General features: G+C 37.5%; 1 protein-coding gene across 3 annotated transcripts in view; it reads right to left on the reverse strand.

Annotated features, from left to right (window-relative positions):
- Positions 1-18,725, reverse strand: part of CDH8 (cadherin 8) — a 354,935-nt gene that overhangs the window by 234,749 nt on the left and 101,461 nt on the right. For all 3 annotated transcript variants that reach the window (XM_087870475.1, XM_087870474.1, XM_045806927.2), the window contains exon 4: positions 3,461-3,755. In XM_087870475.1, coding sequence (XP_087726601.1) covers positions 3,461-3,755 — 295 coding nt within the window. The remainder of the gene's footprint in view (positions 1-3,460; positions 3,756-18,725) is intronic.

Consider the following 18,725-nt stretch of genomic DNA (forward strand, 5'->3'; position numbering starts at 1 on the left):
AATACACATTGATCATCATTAGAGAAGCCTTGAGTCTCAAAGGAAACGGAGAAAATCTCCAGTGTTACGTGTTAGGTAACTGTGTACAATACAGTCATGCCTACCAGCTTACGCACTATTTGGCTTCTCATCCTTTCACACTTGCCTTCACTTATATGCCCTTCTGTATAAAACAGGGTTCCTTCCAACAAGTATATCTTGGAATATAAAGTTAAGGTTTGCTGAGACATTTTTCATTGACTCAGCCATTCATATCAGTTTACTGAAATCTTCCTAGTAGAAGTAATTTACAAATGGATGGCTGTAAAGAAACTAATATATGTTGGTCACTAACTCTATGCTCTGCCAAGTACTTTAAATAAAACCACTGAATTTTTCCCCACGTATTTATTTAGGTAGAGGTCACCGTGCACACCATACAGATAAAGTAAGGCTTATATGGATTATGTCACTTATGCAAATAGAAGGCAAATTTGAAGCCAAATAATCTGAGATCCCATTTTCAACTCAAATATAAAAGTTTATTTTATCTGAACGCAGGTGTAGGCCAATGGTCAGGGTTAAACATCCCTCACCCCAATATACAACGGCCTTAAAAATACCTATTTTGTCTGGAACTCAATAAACGTAGGCAAATGCACGCTGAAAAACCAACTTCAACAACGCTAGTTTGGGATTCACAGTTAAAATCAGACAAGCTCACATGCCACTCTTTACGTGGTATTGCTATAAAAGTGAATTCTCATCAAGTTCTGAAATTCACAGTAGAATATAAAAGAGCTGTGTCTCCAGCTTCCAAGTAAGATATTTCTAAAATAATTTGGCTGCCATTTGGGCAAATATATATGTGTGTTTTGTCTTGACAGCTTGTCAACTGGCAGACAGTTCCTGAACATCACATTCATTTCAATTTAATATTGGTAAATTTCTCAATTAGAATTTTTATTTTTCACTTTCTGCACAATGAAATCCCTAGTCCTTGCTGGCATTCCTCAGGGCGTACAGGTGCAAGTGCTGGCATTTCTGCAGTAGCAAAGGAAGAAAAATGAAAGAATTAAGGAGGGGAGGGAAGAGACAGGCTGAGAGAGAACTGTGGTAATGGGGAGAGAAAGGAGATAGTAGCTGACCTTCATCCTGATATTCACCTTCATGAGAAATGAAGGGAATAATTCACAGTTGACAATAAAATAATGCAGCTGCCTCTGCTTCCTTTAACCAGAGAGGCTGGAGTCAAACAGAAACCAGACACCCAATGCATAAAATCAATACATGGGAAAGGCCCAAAGGTAACATGGGAAATAGAATAAAAATAATTTTAAAAACGACTACAACAACCAATTTTGAACACTTATTTACTTTATGGCATACCTTTACCTTGTATTTTATCATGTGATTCTCACACAATGAAAGCAAGATGGAAATTATTATCTTTGCATTGTAGCTCGGGAAAATAAGCAATAATTTAACCTCCCTGAACTTCAAAGTCAACCAGATAATAAGGGATGGAACCAGGAGTCAAAACTCTATCTATCTAACTTCAAAAACCACACTTTCAACTGTAGCACAAACCACAGGTTTTTGGAAGAGATGTCACAAGCTACACTTTTTTTTTTAATAACTGTGTATATGTTAGAATAGATTATTTCCTTTGCTCTCTACCTTCTTATCAAGAAAAATCTTTTAATAGAGGAAAAAATGCATATGTACATTTACAGGTACATATTTATACACCTCATTATGTAGCTAATAATATCTCTAATATCCTTTTTTTAGCTGAATGACCTTGAAGTCTGCATAAGTTTTGGGGGTTTTCTTCCTTAACATATTTATCAGGTGATTGACTCACTACACAGAAATGGAAGCCTCTGACACATTTACAATAAATCGGTATAGTTTTGGCCATTATGATGCAGGAATCACAATGATGAGATGAAATCAACAGCTCATTGTTTACTGGCAATTAAGATAAAGTGTTCTGCATGTACCGTAGGTATCAATAGTCCTTTAAAACATCTTACTCTCATCTGGATTTAAAAAAAAAAAGATGAATTAGGGAAATTCTCTGTCCTAAATGAGTTGATCAAAGAAAAGGGCGGGGGTGGGGGAAGATAGTGTTTCTCAGTTCCTGTCTGCATGTCAGATTCTCAAGAGAGTATAAACATGGAGGTGCTTTTTGCTCATTTGTGTTTCTTCTGCTGGTGATGGTAGAAAAGAAACTGCCGCTTCAAAGCCACAGAAGTTTCTCCAGAAAAGAATGTCACTTCGACCAGCTGTAGAAAAGCAACTGGATTTTGATTTAAAAAAAAAAAAGAGAGAAAGAAAGAAAGAAAGAAAGAAAGAAAGAAAGAAAGAAAGAAAGAAAGAAAGAAAATAAATTAATTCCTTGCAGAAGAGATAGGCAGAATGGAGTCTTGGCAGGAGAAATACATGGGTAAGATACGAAGACCTGAAATCAATTCTCATCCGCTACTGCAATTGGGTATCTTTACCAAAGTTACAAGGTTAAAAGGGCAGAAATCAAATGAAGCCAGGCTATTTATCTAATTCTGGCCTTCAATCATCATTTCACCTGTTTAATTTATGTGACTTCGTCGCACAGCATATATCCTTGTAGGTTGTCTTAAATGTAATTTGAAACAAACTAGGGTACATATAACATAGAAAAGAATGACTTTTGTGATCTTATACTCTGAATTCTGGATCCTGCTTCTTCTTGTCAGAGAAGGAAGAGCCCTAAAACCCCTCCTCTTATAGTATAAAGTCTGGGAACAGAGGTTACCTAGACCAAGGCCACGCGTTGAGGACAGATAAGCATATCCACAAAAGGAAAAAAGAAAGGGAGAAAATCATGGTTTGAAATAAACACTGCTCTGTAAAATAAAATGTATATTTCACTGCCTCAGCACAAGTACGAGTGAGACATCAGAGATTGCAGCGTTCCTACAAAAAGTTCAGTTACAAAGAAGTCTCTGGCAACTGTGATTTCCTAATTCACTCTTGACTTGACCTACCAGCTCAATCCAATATCTGCCTGACTACAGATCTAGACCGTTTTCTATTTCTCTATGCGCTGCATCTGCATGTGAATATACACAAACAAATAATTAAACATCAAGCAAATATCAATAGGATTAGTCTGGCATGTTGGAACAAATCTTGATAAATCCATCTCAGTAACAATACTCATACTACAAGTCTATGAGAGGAATACAAATTCAGCCTATTGAGGTACTGTCGTTGTAAGGAGAGATATTTTAATAAAACTGCTTCGTCAGTTCCTATTACTAAGGGACTAAAGCTATTGAGCTGTGGAACTTAGGCCAAAAAAGGGGATTTGGAAATGCAAATTAGAGATAAGACGGTAATAAATGTCTTTTATTCAGCAACACACCAGCCCTGATGCCAGGAGCTATTTTAAAGATGACTCTTAATAGTTCTGTGAAATTGGAAGCATACTTACCCAAAATGGACATCTCTGGCACAGTAGCATGATAGGGTCCATTAAGAAACTCCGGCGCATTGTCGTTGATGTCTTGAACTTTAATAATAAATTCAGAAGGAGGCTCCAGAGGCTTGTTCGTCTCCCAGTCCACTGCCTGAGCTGTTAGAGTATACTCAGCCTTTTCCTCCCGGTCAAGTCTTTTTATAGCATGGATATCTCCTGTTATATCATTTATTTGAAATATTGTCCCAGCTCCATCGCCTGATAAGATATATTTGATTTTTTTGCTCCCAGGATCAAGGTCTGTGTGCAGCTAAAATAAAAAGTGACATTGGTTAGCGATGGGGCAATTTGCAAAGTTGTTTTTTAACTACCTCCTGTTTGAATATCAAGTTGGTTCTTCCTACATTCATCCTAACTTCATCGATTTCTACTAACAACAGTTCTGCAAAGAGTTTATAAACTGTATGCATATCAATCAAAATAAAATATAATGAAATTTATACAAATCAGAACAGTTTTAAAAAGTACTCTGACCTGTTTCGTGTAAACTGACATGCATTTAGAATGATAAAAAGGTCAAGAGGAAAACACAAAAATGCATGTATTCTTCTCCATTTATTAATACATTTACTGAAAGTTCTTTGTAGCGGCCTTTAATGGATCACTCTCGGTGTGCCAAGAACTATGGGATCTTCTGCTTATATAATTCTCTTAATTTTTCCAAAAGTTGTTGAGTTAGAATATTTCACATGAAACATGAGAAAACTGAGCTTTCACAAGGTACATAATAACCACTCCAAGGTCCGTATTTGATGGAATCAAGTACAGTAGACCCAGAATTCAACTCAGATCTACCAGTTGTATTTATAACAAAAATAATTCAATCTGATGTATCTTAAGATCTTATGGTTTCTAGGACCTTCTTTTCTTTGATCTGTATAATTCTTCTGGCCCAGGAAAATTGTTCCTATTTTACAGAGAAGAGCACTGAGGCCAGAAAAGGGACCCATTTGGAAACTGAAAACTTCACAGGAGAAATACAGATTCATCTCCGGTCAGGGTATCACCAGCTAGACCCCAGACCTGATCTTTACTGCTTACCTGCTTCTTGACCTTTGTTCCGCGTTTTTCCTAAAGCTCTCTTTCCAGCTTATCTCTTAACTCAGGCAAAAGACCCTACGGGCATAACATCCCACGATGGAAACCAAAACCATCCCTCAAGAGGTAAGAACAGCCTGGAAGAAGCTGGCAGGGATCCAAACCACCCAGCCCAGTTTGAACTAAACCCTGATGCACACCTACACGGATGGGCCATGGAGTGACTGACAGTTACCTTTACCTTATTATAATAGTAAAATCTCCCCAAGAGGAGGACGAGACTCATTTACATAACACGCACGTATATGTATAGGCATGTTTCTGTAAGGCGCATGCACGCAACCTTAGGTCTTCCAGTACAGCCAATGACAAGGCTTCCCTTCCTAAATATTCATCCTAACCTTAAATAAAAAGAACCCATTCACCCTTGCTCTGGAAGTCACAGCTTTGGTTACTCCCCATGGTCTCCCTATTTGCTGCAAATCAAGTTCACTTGGGCAACTATACCACCTGGTGTAGTTTCTCTCTGTGACTCATCAAGGATTGAACCAAGTTAGTTCAGTTACAAGGGCAACAAAAATTTACTGAACAGCTACTCTACCTGAAACATTTTGGTAAGTACTAGGGAAAAAGGAATCTCTGCTTTAAAATTTTCAGTTTACTCTCAAGAGGGAGACAGGAGTGTCCTGACACATGGTATATCTTCCTTATACTCTGTTGACTCTTGTTAGAAAACTCAAATAAAACAAAAATATATATACTTTAGTTTTCATTTTTAAAAGAAAAATTCGTTGAATTGTAGTTGTAAAATGGTGCTTAAATGCACATATTTTCAGTATACATATAGCTCCAGTTACTGCACCGTAAGACTTCAAATTTCAAAAACTTGCTCCTTTAAAAAAAAAAAAAATGCTGTGTAGAAAGAAACTCCTAGAAACTCAAAAGACATTATGTTCTCTTGGGATCACTTTTATTCAGAACAGGCTCTATTGCTTTCTTCGCCAATTTAAATTGTATTTAGCGCTTCAATAAATGAAAAGAAAAGAATATAAAAAAAGACATAAAATAGCAACAAAGAATCCAAATGCATCTAGATCTCCTACTTTACTTTTGAATATTTTAAAAAGTTAAAGCATAAGATTACATCAAATATTTATTGAATCTCCAAATGTATCCCTTTCATTTACTGTATTAAATTTATTAACAAGAGCAAATATTGAAATGCCACTTTATCTTAATGAATGTGGGATTATAATTCATTAATGTGATATTAATCCTAATTTATGATCATTTTAATTTATGTGCATCTTAACATTTCCATTAGCATTTTTATTAAAAAAAGAGAATTTGAATAATATATCCTTCATAGAGGTCTCCATCCACATGCAAGGCAATCCTGAGGCACAGAGGTATTGGGATGCGTTACTCTTGTACACAGCGTTTTTGCTATGACAACTCAAGTCATTCAAAATGGTGTTATCCTCATTTATGCTGGAACTTACTTGGGCCATATTTTTCTTTACATGTATCAATAGCCTCTGATAAGCAAATTGCATGTAGTCTTAACTTAGGTTTTGATGGTTCCTTGTGTTTAAAAGTTACTGAGGGAGAAGAAGGGGAAAGCATAGGCTTCTGAAAGAGTAAAACAAAACTAATATTTAGGTCTTTAACTAGATGAAATGGAGAGATGGATGCATTTATTTGAGCCTCAGTTACTTTGCCTAAAATTTTGGGATAAAACATCTACTCTGCAGATTTGATTTTGGAATCTGAGATAATCTATCAGAAATATAGAGAAAGGAGTGGAAAAAGTAAGTGTACAATGACTAAAACTATTTTTATATCCTACTCAACCATTTCCAACTATCTGAAAACACTGCAACAAACCTAGTTGCAACACTAGTGAAGTTCCCAAGACTCTATCCTGAAAAAAATGGAAAAAACAAATCCAAACAAAAACCAAGCAAACAAAAAACCCTTAGTAAACACTGTATGCTCCCTCTTTCTTCAGGAAATTCATTTTTAGCAGATCTCAGTAAAATCCAGATCCCTTGGCTAACGGGATTCTTGAAACACAGAAAATCGTGTTTCTATATTTATTTGGTTCATCCTATTGTTTGTAGCTCACACGCGCGCGCACACACACACACACACACACATTCTGGCACATGGCTATTCAAGTGACCAACTTGACATTACAAGTAAAAGATTTGTGGGTATGCAAGAACAGTAAACTACAGGCAGCAAATGTTCGTAAGTCCGGACTTCAAAAGAACTCAAGGAACATGAAGACAACCTGTTTTCTTTGTTGTTCATCACATAAGTCTGTCAGAACCTGCTCACTTCAATGCAACCTCACTATATCCATCAATTTATCCACCCCAAGACCCCCTCTGTGAGATTATGGTGCAAAAGATATCCCAAATTTTTCACATATTGTGCATCATCTGGAAGTGTGAGGACCACCTCTCCCAAGGGCTGCTTCTGCAACATAGAAGAGGCAGGATAAGGGACACCTGCAAATTCTCCTTGAGAGGTATGACTTGTTGGCCAGGCTGTGGTACAGAAAGATCTCACCCATTCATTTATTAAATATGAAGAGAGAATGTCGACCAACAACACAGATAGGGTCACTGCTCTCAAAGACCCACAGGTTAGTGGGAGATAAACACAAACAGAAAATTTAAGGCAAGTAGACATATTACTATTAATTATTATTATCTGATAAACATTTTACATGTATAAATGCAATGTTATTCTCACAGCAAACTAGATAGCATTTCTCCATTTCAGCAAGGAAATGATTGCGATTCAGAGATTTTTAGGGAACTTTTCCACAGAATGCACTATCAGCAAGTGCAATCTTCACAGCATAAGCTTTAGAGTCAATTTCCTAGGTTCAAATGCATGCTCTAAAGGCTATGATACGGACAGCTAGGAGAGCATACAGAAATTTTACTTAACTCAGAATGAGGAGTGTGGAGGGACAGAAAAGGCCTCCCCCGAAGAAGTAATGATTAAAACTTCTGATCTCAAAGAAGGGAGGAGATGCACGCCAGGCACAGGTAATAGTATGGATAGAGATTCAGAGAAAAGACAGACGATACTGCGGTAGAGGAAGTAAGGATGATTTAATATGGCTAGAGCACTGAGCTAAGGAGAAAATGTGGCAAAAAAAAAAAAAAAAAAAGAATAAAAGGCAAGGCAGGGGCCAGATTACATAGAGTTCTGAAAACAAATGGAGTTTAGATTTGACTCTAAAAAAAACAAGAGTCCATAGACACAAGGTTTCAGTAAAGACCCTGACATTACCATAATTTTATTTTAGTGACATTACCAAGGTTGGTGTGTGCCTATAAGCAAAGGTCTTGCAGGAAAAGAGGGAGAGGAGGTCAGAAAGAAAATTTAGGCACCAATTCACAAAGCTACCTTAATTTTGATTCTCAAGTTCGGCCTGATACCCATAACCTGTCACATCTACAGCCAGACAAAATTGCAGTCCCTCTGGTCACTCACCACAGCCTGGCTGGAGAAGCAGAGAGTGTCAGGTGTGCAAAGAGCAATCCCAGTCTTGTATGTGAAGTCTTCAATTTCAAGAATCATAATAGAACTGCTACATAATTGAGCTGAATTGTGAGTATCAGTATAATTACACCCTCACCATCTTCCATATATTTGCATAATACCCCCCAATTAAAATGAGTTTAGACTACAAAAGTCAAGGAAAGAAGCATTTGCATTTGCATTGTCCTTTGTATTTCCACTGCCTAGTAAGGTGTCTGTCATACTGTCGGAAACTCAAGAAGTTTTTGTGGAGTAAAGTAAATGTGAAGCAAAAGGAGAAAATTACATTTTCTCATTCGATTTTCAAACAATGATTTAAAAGGAGAGAGAAAGGAATTTAGAAAAATTAAGTCCAACAATCTAAAATCCAATCTACTCTAAATCCAAACCCCTGGAGTACGTATTCAACTTTAGCACCCAACATAAGAACTAAGACATGGTAGATGGGAATACTGATGGAAGGACGAGTGGATGGTCGGGTAGTGGATGATTAATAGAGGGATAATAGATAACAACTAGCTGATACTCAGAAATCACTGTTCTCAGAACAAGAGCCCCCACTCCATCCCACTGCAGTCTCAATGTCACCCACATCTCTTCTGCAGCTGTCAAAAAAAGTTCAGACTACTTTTCAACCTTCTTACACAAGACCCCTGACAACACTGAAGTACTCCAGGGACAAGAGAGTCTAGAGAAGATGAATTCTTCTCTTAGTGCCTATTTTAATGCCAGAGAATGATTTAATTACCATTCTGCCACCTTTTCCCCTAGAGTGAGTGATGACAGGTGAATCAAGTGAACTACAGGGGACATTACTTCCTCATCACTTCCTCGTCATCGGAAAATCGGTTAGCTCTGGCATCAGAGCTTACTTTGAAGTTCTACTCTATCCAGAAGGACATCATGGAAGGGTGTCTCATTTCCTATCTTGCTCTCGAGAAGTAGCCACGTTGCTAGCTAAGAAAGAATCATCACCATTCAGAACCCGAAGAGGGTAACAGGGAGCAATGAAGCATGAAACTGTCACTTACTGATCCCTGTTTTTTATGAATCTGCTCACCTTTGGTGGAGAAAGCAAGTTTAGCACTCTTGAATCAGATTACATCTTAGCACTATAGTCTCAGTATCTAGTACCGTGCCTGTCAGGGAGAAACTGTGCTATAGGCAGACTGATAATCTCATCCTTACTCACAACCGTTCAGTATCAAAGATGGCATTAGGGACTTTGACGCAAGATTTAATTTTTTGGCCTAAGTCCCCAAGATAATAAGAATGCAAGGCTTCAGTCAAAATGAAAAACATATTTAGGCTGCTAGGAGGTTGAAAGGGCAGGTGAAGAGGAAGAGCAATAGGGCATAAGGGTTCTTTTCATATTTCCAAACTGCTCCCTGCCAAGAAGGAGCAGGGATTAAAGTTAGGTAATAGGCATAAGAGCACCCCAACATTTCCTAAGATGGAGTTAGCATTACTCTTGTGATCACACACTCTGAGGAATCAAGAATTCAGTGAAATAATAGTCCTCAAAGTAATTCCCAATATAAACCAAGTTATACTTAAGTGTGTCTTAAGAGGTAAAAAGGCTAAAGAAGAGACAGTCCCTGATTAAAATAACAGAACACAGCATCCTGTGATGAAAATGATACCTGCTTCACAAAAATACTATTTTTCTAAAGCATCACCACAGACAAAGATATGCCATCTATATCTCAGACATGTGTTCTTTACATTTTCTGTCAGTTGCTGGTGTGCGCATTGAACAGCTTGAACTGGCCATGGGAACTGGTGTCCAGAGAAACAGAAAATTGAAAGCAAGTCCTAGTGAACTCCTGTTTTTGGCTGCAGGAACCTAAAAATACAGTCAGAAAAAGAAATGCATTTCCTGTACTACTCATTTAAATAGAGAGGGAGAGAGTGAGAGAGATACAGACAAGGGAAGGACCTCTATGTACAATATGCAACACTGTGCCCAGCAACAAGTATCATACTTGGCACATAGTAAATGCTCATTAAAGTCTTTTTGGGGGGGGGGTGTGTACTCAAGGGCTATTTTAATGTCCTGCACCTTGACAATGACTTTACATGGATGGGGGGCTCATCTGACTTTCTCAAGCACATATAATTAATACTGACAGATCCAGATGTAACCCCGTAAATCAGATTCCAGAACATATACATTTTAGCATTATTCTAGAGAGACCCTCAGGAGCACATAAGGAGTTAGGTGGGCACCTTCCATTTTCCTAGCTGAGAAGGAGACAGAATGGAAAAGCCTCTCCCGTTTGTTCCTGAATGACAATATTGAATACACACACTTAGAAGCCATGTGTAAGAAACCATACAGTACAGGCACATTTTGTGAACCAATTTATCCTATAAAAGTTTGAAATGGAATAGACATAGACACAGAAAGGAAGAATGCTCAACTAAATAGGAATGCGAAAGGGGAACATTAAAAGGAGGCCGGCAGGCTGTTTGCCAAGAGACTTCCCAAGCCAACATGAATGACCTTGGCAAATTTGCTATCTTTACTCTGGAATTTACAGATTTGGAAACATGATGCATCAGCCCCACAGTAAATCCTTATCTCCTGGTCAAACCCTAATAAAGAAAGTTCCCATGTTTTAAAGCAATGTACTGATGATAAATAAGCATTTGAAATATTTAAGCTATCATGTTGAACAAAATTTCTCCTTATATAAAGACCCGTACACAAGGGGAGTCAAATCATCCTTACTCAGAGTACTCAGAGAAAGGAGAATTAGATGGATTAATTTCTGTAATGATGTCATACAAAAACTAGCTTATTGTATGCTTATCTTCCAAAAAATGGTCTTAAGAATGCTGAACTTCTACATTCTCAGATTTTCTCTTTCCCTTTAGGTACCTTGAGTTGGAGGCTCCGATATTTAAGCAATCATAGGAAAAAACAAACCAAAACAAAACGATGGATTCCATTCTTCCTTTTTCTTAGATACATTTTTTTCTTATGTATGCTGATAATGGCCTGGTGAATGTATTAAATCTTTTAGGCTTGGAAGTCAATATGTTTCTGTAAGGTAACCAATGGTTTGTAGGGTAGTAGTTCAGATCATGGAATCTAGAATGAGGGGCTGATAAGGAACAGAGCTAGGTTAGGAAAAACTATAAGATACTCAGGAATTTACTTTACATCCCCAAAACTCAGTTTTCTTATTTGTAAAAGATTTTAATAATAGTTTTAGTACCCTACCTTTAGGGGTTTTGTAATGACTAAACTGTAACAAAAATAATACTGATAAAGGCATGATACCTTCTAGGAATTAAAATATTAAAATAAAAATGCATATAAGGTAGATTCTTATGAAGATGGAATTTTGGAATTACAATGATAGGTATTGCCAAATCTAGAAATGCTTTCCGGGAAAAAATACACCTAACTTCGTATTCTGGGTCAGAATTCAACATACAACATTGATTTATAGTAAAAATAAGAATGTCACCTCTTGAGTTAAATAATCTGGGTACAATGTGATCTGGGCTGAAACTCATCCATTGGGCAAGGCACTTGATAATCACATTTTTTATTCTTATTCACCCATTCAATAAGCCACATAGTAGATATATCTGGAAGGTTATCTTTCCCCCCAGCTTTATTGAGGTATAACTAACAAGTAAAATTGTAAGATATTTTTTGTTACCTGATAATTGTAAGGGGCACAGCAGTCATTGTGCATTGGATCATAGAGAAAATCCTAGTGTGGGCAAGAGTGTGGTTGAATAGTCATAGTGGACCAATTATTAAAACTTGATTTAGGTGCATAAATAAGAAAGTAGATGGATGGATGAACTGGTTGATAAGATAATTAAGGAAAGGAGGATGAATAGCTAGATGGTTTTATTGGAGAATTTGTGGATAAAGGAAACAATAAAGGATAGGCTGACTGAGTAAGATTCTAAGTCATCCTCTATTTAGATTCCAATACACGTTAAATACTATGAATCAATGGATGAATGAACAGATGGGCATGTTGTTGAGTAGGTGGGCTAGAAGGACCACAGAGTTTCTCACTAAAAGACTGATTTTGGGAAAACATAACAAATTATTCTGTCTCAGAGCACTGTTTCCTGTCTTACACTAAACAAGACATAGTCCTCTGAAGTTCAACTACAAACTGTAAGAGATTCTCATATGAAGATCTTTGGTACATGCTTAATTTTCAACAATTAACAAATCACTCTTCACAAATTTCCTGAAAAAACCTATCTATCTTAATTAGAAAGATGGATAGGGGGTGCCTGGGTGGCTCAGTCAGTTAAGCATCTAACTCTTGATTTCAGTTCAGGTCACCATCTCAGGGTTGTGAGACGGAGCCCTGAGTCAGGCTCTTCACTGAGCTTGGAGTCTGCTTGAGATTCTCTCTCTCCCTCTGTCTCTCTCCACCCCCCTGCTTATGTTCTCTCAAAAAATATATATAATGATAAAACAAAATGTTTAAAAAAACCAAAGATGGATGGATGGATGGATAGAGACATAGAGATATGAGGGGGGAAATTTTGTACCAAATAAATATACAATGTTATAATACACAATACAAGCAAGATGAATAAGTGAAATAAGTCAAGCAGAGAAAGACAATTATCATATGATTTCTCTCATCTATGGAATGTAAGAACTAGGAAGATCGGTAGGGGAAGAAAGGGATAAGGAAAGGGGGGTAATCAGAAGGGGGAATGAAACATGAGAGACTATGGACTATGAGAAACAAACTGAGGGCTTCAGAGGGGAAGGGGGGTGTGGGAATGGGATAGACCGGTGATGGGTAGTAAGGAGGGCACGTATTGCATGGTGCACTGGGTGTAATACGCAACTAATGAATCATCGAACTTTACATCAGAAACCAGGGATGTACTGTACAGTGACTAACATAATAAAATAAAAAAACATTATAAAAAAAAGAAAAAATAAAGAAAATCTTAAAAAAAAGGGTAAAAAACAAACAAAAACAGGACTATTAGCCATATAAAACAAGTGGATTTTAAACAGATATGGATGTTTAAAACATTCAGAATATTTTCATAAGGTCAATTTACACTGGAACATTCAGTTGTACCATGGAAAAAGGGGAAAATCTTAAGAAAATGCTGTGTCAATGTACTTTATGTTTCAAAAGAACTTGATTAACCAGAGAACTAACAGGAGTCAAAAATATGAGTTAGATTTCTGATGTTCTAATCACAATTACTTGCTAAACAGGATGTATCTTGTTATCCAAATAACTGACAGGAGCACAGTGGGAAAGAACACAGCGGATAACCAAATGACAGTCATCTCCTCTCTCTGAAATTCTATATTTATAAAGAGACGGGGATAATCAAAATGCTGTGACCTTGAAAGAACACGGCGATAGAAGTTTAAAAAGAACTACATGAACCTAGATTTTAGTTTGGGTCATAAAATAGGGTGTGACATTGGCGAATCATCTTTTTTCTGTGATCAAAATGCCTAATAATAACTTAGCTGTGTTACCCAGTATTAGCCCTTGAGCTTTGCAAACTGTCTCATTCAAAGTCTTGTTAAGAAAGCAGAGGATTATGATCAAAGCTCAGATTTAACAGAAAGAGCCACAATTTCAAGTCTCATCCATGACGACTCAATGGGTGGATGAATGGGTGGATGCCTGGATGAGTGAATGGATAAATGTGTTGATAAGAGAATTAAAAGGAGAAAGGTGGGTTGGTAAAGGGTTTTACTGGACAATGTATGAGTGCATGAAAGACTGGATGAGAGGACTACTAAATGAACATATTCACAAATATCCTGCCTTTTAGACAAATGAGAATCCAAAAGACCTAGCTTGAAGCACAAATAGTAGTTCCCCATTATCCCAGTATCCCTTTCCATGGTTTGTTACCCTTAGTCAACTGCAGTCCTGAAGCACATGACCCTCCTTCTGACCCATCATCAGACAGTCAGTAGTAGCCTAAAACTACATCACAGTGCCCTATGTCATTCACTTCACTTCGTATAGGCATTTCATCATTTTGCATCATCATAAGAAAAAGGGTAAGCACAGTACAATAAGGTATTTTGAGAAAGAGAGACCACATTCATGAAACTTTTATTACGGTATACTGTTAGAACTGTTCCATTTTATTGTTATTGTTGTTAATCTTTTAGTGTGCCTAATTTATAAATTAAACGCTATTACAGGTATGTATGTACAGGAATAAAGGGTTTGGCACTATCTAAGGTTTTGGGCATCCACTGGGGGACTTGGAATGGATTCCCCATGGATAAGGAGGGGACTATTCTACTAGATATGATCTCAGACAAGTCATTTAAATTTCTCTGGGTGACTCAATCAATTAAACATCCAACTCTTGATTTTAGCTCAGGTCATGATCTCAGGGTTGTGGGATCAAGCCCTGCGGTGGGCTCCCTACTCTGCAGGGAATCTGCTTGAGAGATTCTCTCTCCCTCTCCCTCTCTTCCTCCCCCTACCTTTTCTTTCTCTCTCCGTCAAATAAATAAATCTTTAAACAAAGAAGATTCTCTTCCTCCCTCTCTCTCTCCCTTTGTCCCTCCCCCTGCTTGCTCATGCTCTGTCAAAAAAAATAAATAATAAATTTTCTCTATTTTAGTTTCCTCTTGTTAAAATGATAGTAACAAGAAAAACAGCAATATTATCAAAAAAAATTATCTCAGTCTGTTATAAGGATAGCATGTATGTGAAAGCTGCCTTTTTAAAAACTCTCAGTCTCCCAAGTACCATTATCCATATAGCAAAGATTTGAAAATGAAGCCCAACATACAATCAAATTATCAGAATTAAATGCTGTAAGTGTGTGTGTGTGCGCGCGCGTGTGTGCGCGCGCGTGCACGCGCGTTTCTCTGCTCTTTCTCCATTCTGGTATCAAAACCTAGAAATTGAGAAAATACCAAGAGCAACAACAACTAAACTTAAAAAAGCCCTGAAAACCGAAATGCCTTCAGTTTTCCTACCACAGATCTACAGATATGTTGGAAATCTATAAATATCCTGTAATAATAATAACAATAATAATGGCAAACTTTTATGAAAATAGTTTATTACATTTTTTTAAAAGATTTTTTAGAAGTAATCTCTACACCCATTGTGGGGCTCAAACTCACAACTCCAGGATCAAGAGTCGCATGCTCCACCAACTGAGCCAGCCAGGTACCCCTGTTTATTACATTTTTATTTTTTTTTAATTGTTTTTCGTTTTTGTTTATTTATTTGACAGAAAGAGAGAGAGAGAGATCAGGCAAGGAGGCAGCGTGGCAGGCAGAAGCAGGCTTCCACTGAGCAGAAAGCCCAACAGGGGGCTCAGTCCCAAGACCATGGGATAATGACCTGAGCCAAAAGCAGACGCTCAACCGACTGAGCCACCCAGGCGCCCCTACATTTTTAAACATAAACAAGAATAATCATTTCAAGTCCTCTGTTTGAGGACATATGTTAAACCCCTAATCCCCAATACTTCAGAATGCAACTATATTTGGAGACTGAGCCATTAAAGAGGTGATTATGTTAAAATGAGGCTAAGATGGACTTTAATCCAATCTGACGTGTGTCTTTATAAGAAGAAATTTAGAAACACAGAGAGACACCAGGGATACCAGGTCCAGAAAAACCATGTTTGGACACAGCAAGAGGGGAGCCACCTACAAGCCGAGGAGAAAAGCCTCAGTAGAAACCAAACTTGCCAAAACCTTGATCTTGCACTTTTAGCCTCTAAAACTCAAAGAAGTAAATTTCATTGTTTAAGCCACCCAGTGTGTTGGGTTTTATTTTGGCAACCTTAGCAAACTAATACATCCTTCTCAAGCATCCTAGCCACTTATCTATGAATACCCTACTTATTCAAAATGGTGGCTGTGACTTGCAAAGGTACTATTGATATGCTATGATTCCAGTTGTGGAATGCAAATAAGCTTCCCCAGATGTATCCACATCTTAATTCTCAGACCCTATCAATATGTTACCTTACCTGTTAAAAGAGACTTTGTAGATGTGATTAATTTTGGGACTTTGAGATGGGTAGATGATTCTGATTTATTCAGTTGAGCCCAAACTAATTACATGATCCTTAAAAGAGAAGAATGTTTTCTGCCTGTGGTCCAAGGGAGACATGACTGCAGAAGGGTCCAAGATTCAAGCCCGCTGCCTTTGAAAAGGTAGGAAGGGGGCCACTAACCAGGAAACGTGGGTGACCTCTAGAAGACAGAAAAGGCACGAAAAAAGACGATCTTCTAGACTTTCAGAAAGGAACATAGCCAGGGACCTTTATTTTAGCCCAGTGACATTTCTGTTGGACTTCTGACCTACAGAAATATAAGATAATACACTCATTTATTTTAAGCTACTATGTTTGTGACAAACTGTCATAGCAACAACAGAAAATTAATACCTATTTTCAATCAGTACAGTTATAGAATTGTTGAAATGTTGATAAGTTTACATATCAGGTGTGTACTGACCTTGCGTCTTCTAATTATACCTTCCTTAATTTATAATTCATTCATTTATCCAGCCATCTCTTAAAGAACATCAATGAGTTTGCACTAGATACATTCGTTTCCTAGTTCATTTAAGTGTCACAACATACTACAAAGTACATACTAGACTCCTCATTTTGCAGATTAAGAAATTGAAGATTAGATTATTAAGTCATGGCTCAATATCATATATAGTGAACAGTGGAGAAAAGATTTGAAGTCTATCTGCTTCTGAAGCTCATGTTCTTTTATTGTTTTAATGTTGTGTGCCAGAATCAACCATGGGGGAAGAAAAATAAAAGTATCAGAAACCAAAGACTTCGCTGTTCACAAAACAAAAACCTGTTTAGGGATTTTTTTTTTTTTTTTACAACACGCACCTCACATATTACATGTTTGCTTAATAAGAGTCTTATGAGAATTATAGTCAAGGTAAGGGTCATCAGTTCTGACGTACAGAGTAGGAAACAGAGTCCTAGATTGAATGTACTCAAAGTCCTAGACTGAATGAACTCAGAAAAATGATACCCAATTAACACCTCAGAATCCTAGGTCCCCAAACTCCCCTGTGGGGAGAAGCCTAATGATAGAAACCTCCTCAGGCAGAGGAAAGGCAAGAACTTGTCCTGGCTCTTGGGAAATCTAGCAAGTCTAGGAGGTAGAGGTAGGGAGGTGAGATGGGGGATTTGCAGGAAACAGTGTCAAACTAGAGAATTAGAAGATACGCTTTGCAAATTTCAATTTCCTAATGGGAAATATTTACTCAAATGACCATGTATTCACACCTCCCCTAAAAAAAAAAAAAAATACAACCTCCTTTTGTACATTCAACAACACTGACAACACAACAGCCCTGATTAGATGCCTAATGGATGCTATATAATTTTGAATATAGGAAAAAGTTCTAACCCACTTAATTTCTTCTTCCTAGTATTTCTACGTATTTGTGATAAGAAACTATAATGGGTATGTGCATTCTTAACTTCTTCACCCTCTTTGATCATAAGAAAAGGTGTGTCTGGCCTAGTAGAGTCTTAGGCGATTAAAAATAGATCAAATGGTCCCTTCAACCTTCCTCCTATTAATCAGATATGGTAGTTTATTTGCAATGACAAGTTCAAGAGCTACTAATACAGAAGCAATCAATGTGGACAGGAGAGGGAATCAAAGTGACAAAGAGTTTGCATGGGTGGGGGTTGAAGAAAAGACTAGCCTTTTTGTGTATTATTTATTTACTTTCAATTTTGGCGTATTTGAGAAAAGAGATTTGGGAACACTTACGAGAAAGATTTTCAGAGATACCAGAAGGGAACCAAGTTTCTAAGAGGTTTCATTTCACAATAAGATCTAGATTTCACTTTGGCATATTATGGAGTGATTATATTAAAGCAGATTGCTTTTCAGTTATCTTTGGATGTGAGAGTTCTTTGAAAGTGACTATGTACTGAGATAGACTTCATATGGGTCAGCACTGCACAAATTATTTACCGTGTGTGTGTGTGTGTGTCTGTGTGTGTGTGTGTGTGTGTGTGTCTGTAATCTGGCAATTCAGGAGCAATGGTGGGGAACTGGGTAGACTGGATTGAAAGCTGTAGTCCTGGTGGTTTAATCACCTACAGATATTTTTTTAAGTGGCCAGTCTTTGTCATCAAGGTACCAGAAAAATTCTGGGAAGAAGCAAAGCTGCGAGGTTGGCGAGGAGATCTCTCCTACCTCAATAGGAAAAACCTCTGTCAGTACATTCAACCCGAGCACCGGAAGAAACAGGAAGGGCAAGAGCAGCAGTTCTCAAAGCTTGGGTCCATAGACGTCTGAGGATCTCTGAGCCCCTTCCAAATGGTCTAAGTTATTTGCTTTTTTCATTGTATTGACATTTGTATGGAGAGAACAAGTATAATGGAAGAAAAAGCTATTGCCACGTTAGCACCAGTCAAGGCAGTGGCACCAAGAGTCAGGGTAACTCTTCACTACCACATACTCTTAGGATATTAGGGGAAAAAAAAAAAAAAGCCAGTTTCACTTAAGAATGCGTTTGATGAAACAGTACAAAAAACCTAATTTTATTAAATCTCAGATTTGAGTACACATTTTTAGTATCCTGTGTAAAGGAATGGGCAA

Source organism: Ursus americanus, chromosome 21, assembly GCF_024610735.1.
Source record: "Ursus americanus isolate L20-20 chromosome 21, mUrsAme1.1.p, whole genome shotgun sequence".
NCBI classification, from domain to species: domain Eukaryota; kingdom Metazoa; phylum Chordata; class Mammalia; order Carnivora; family Ursidae; genus Ursus; species Ursus americanus.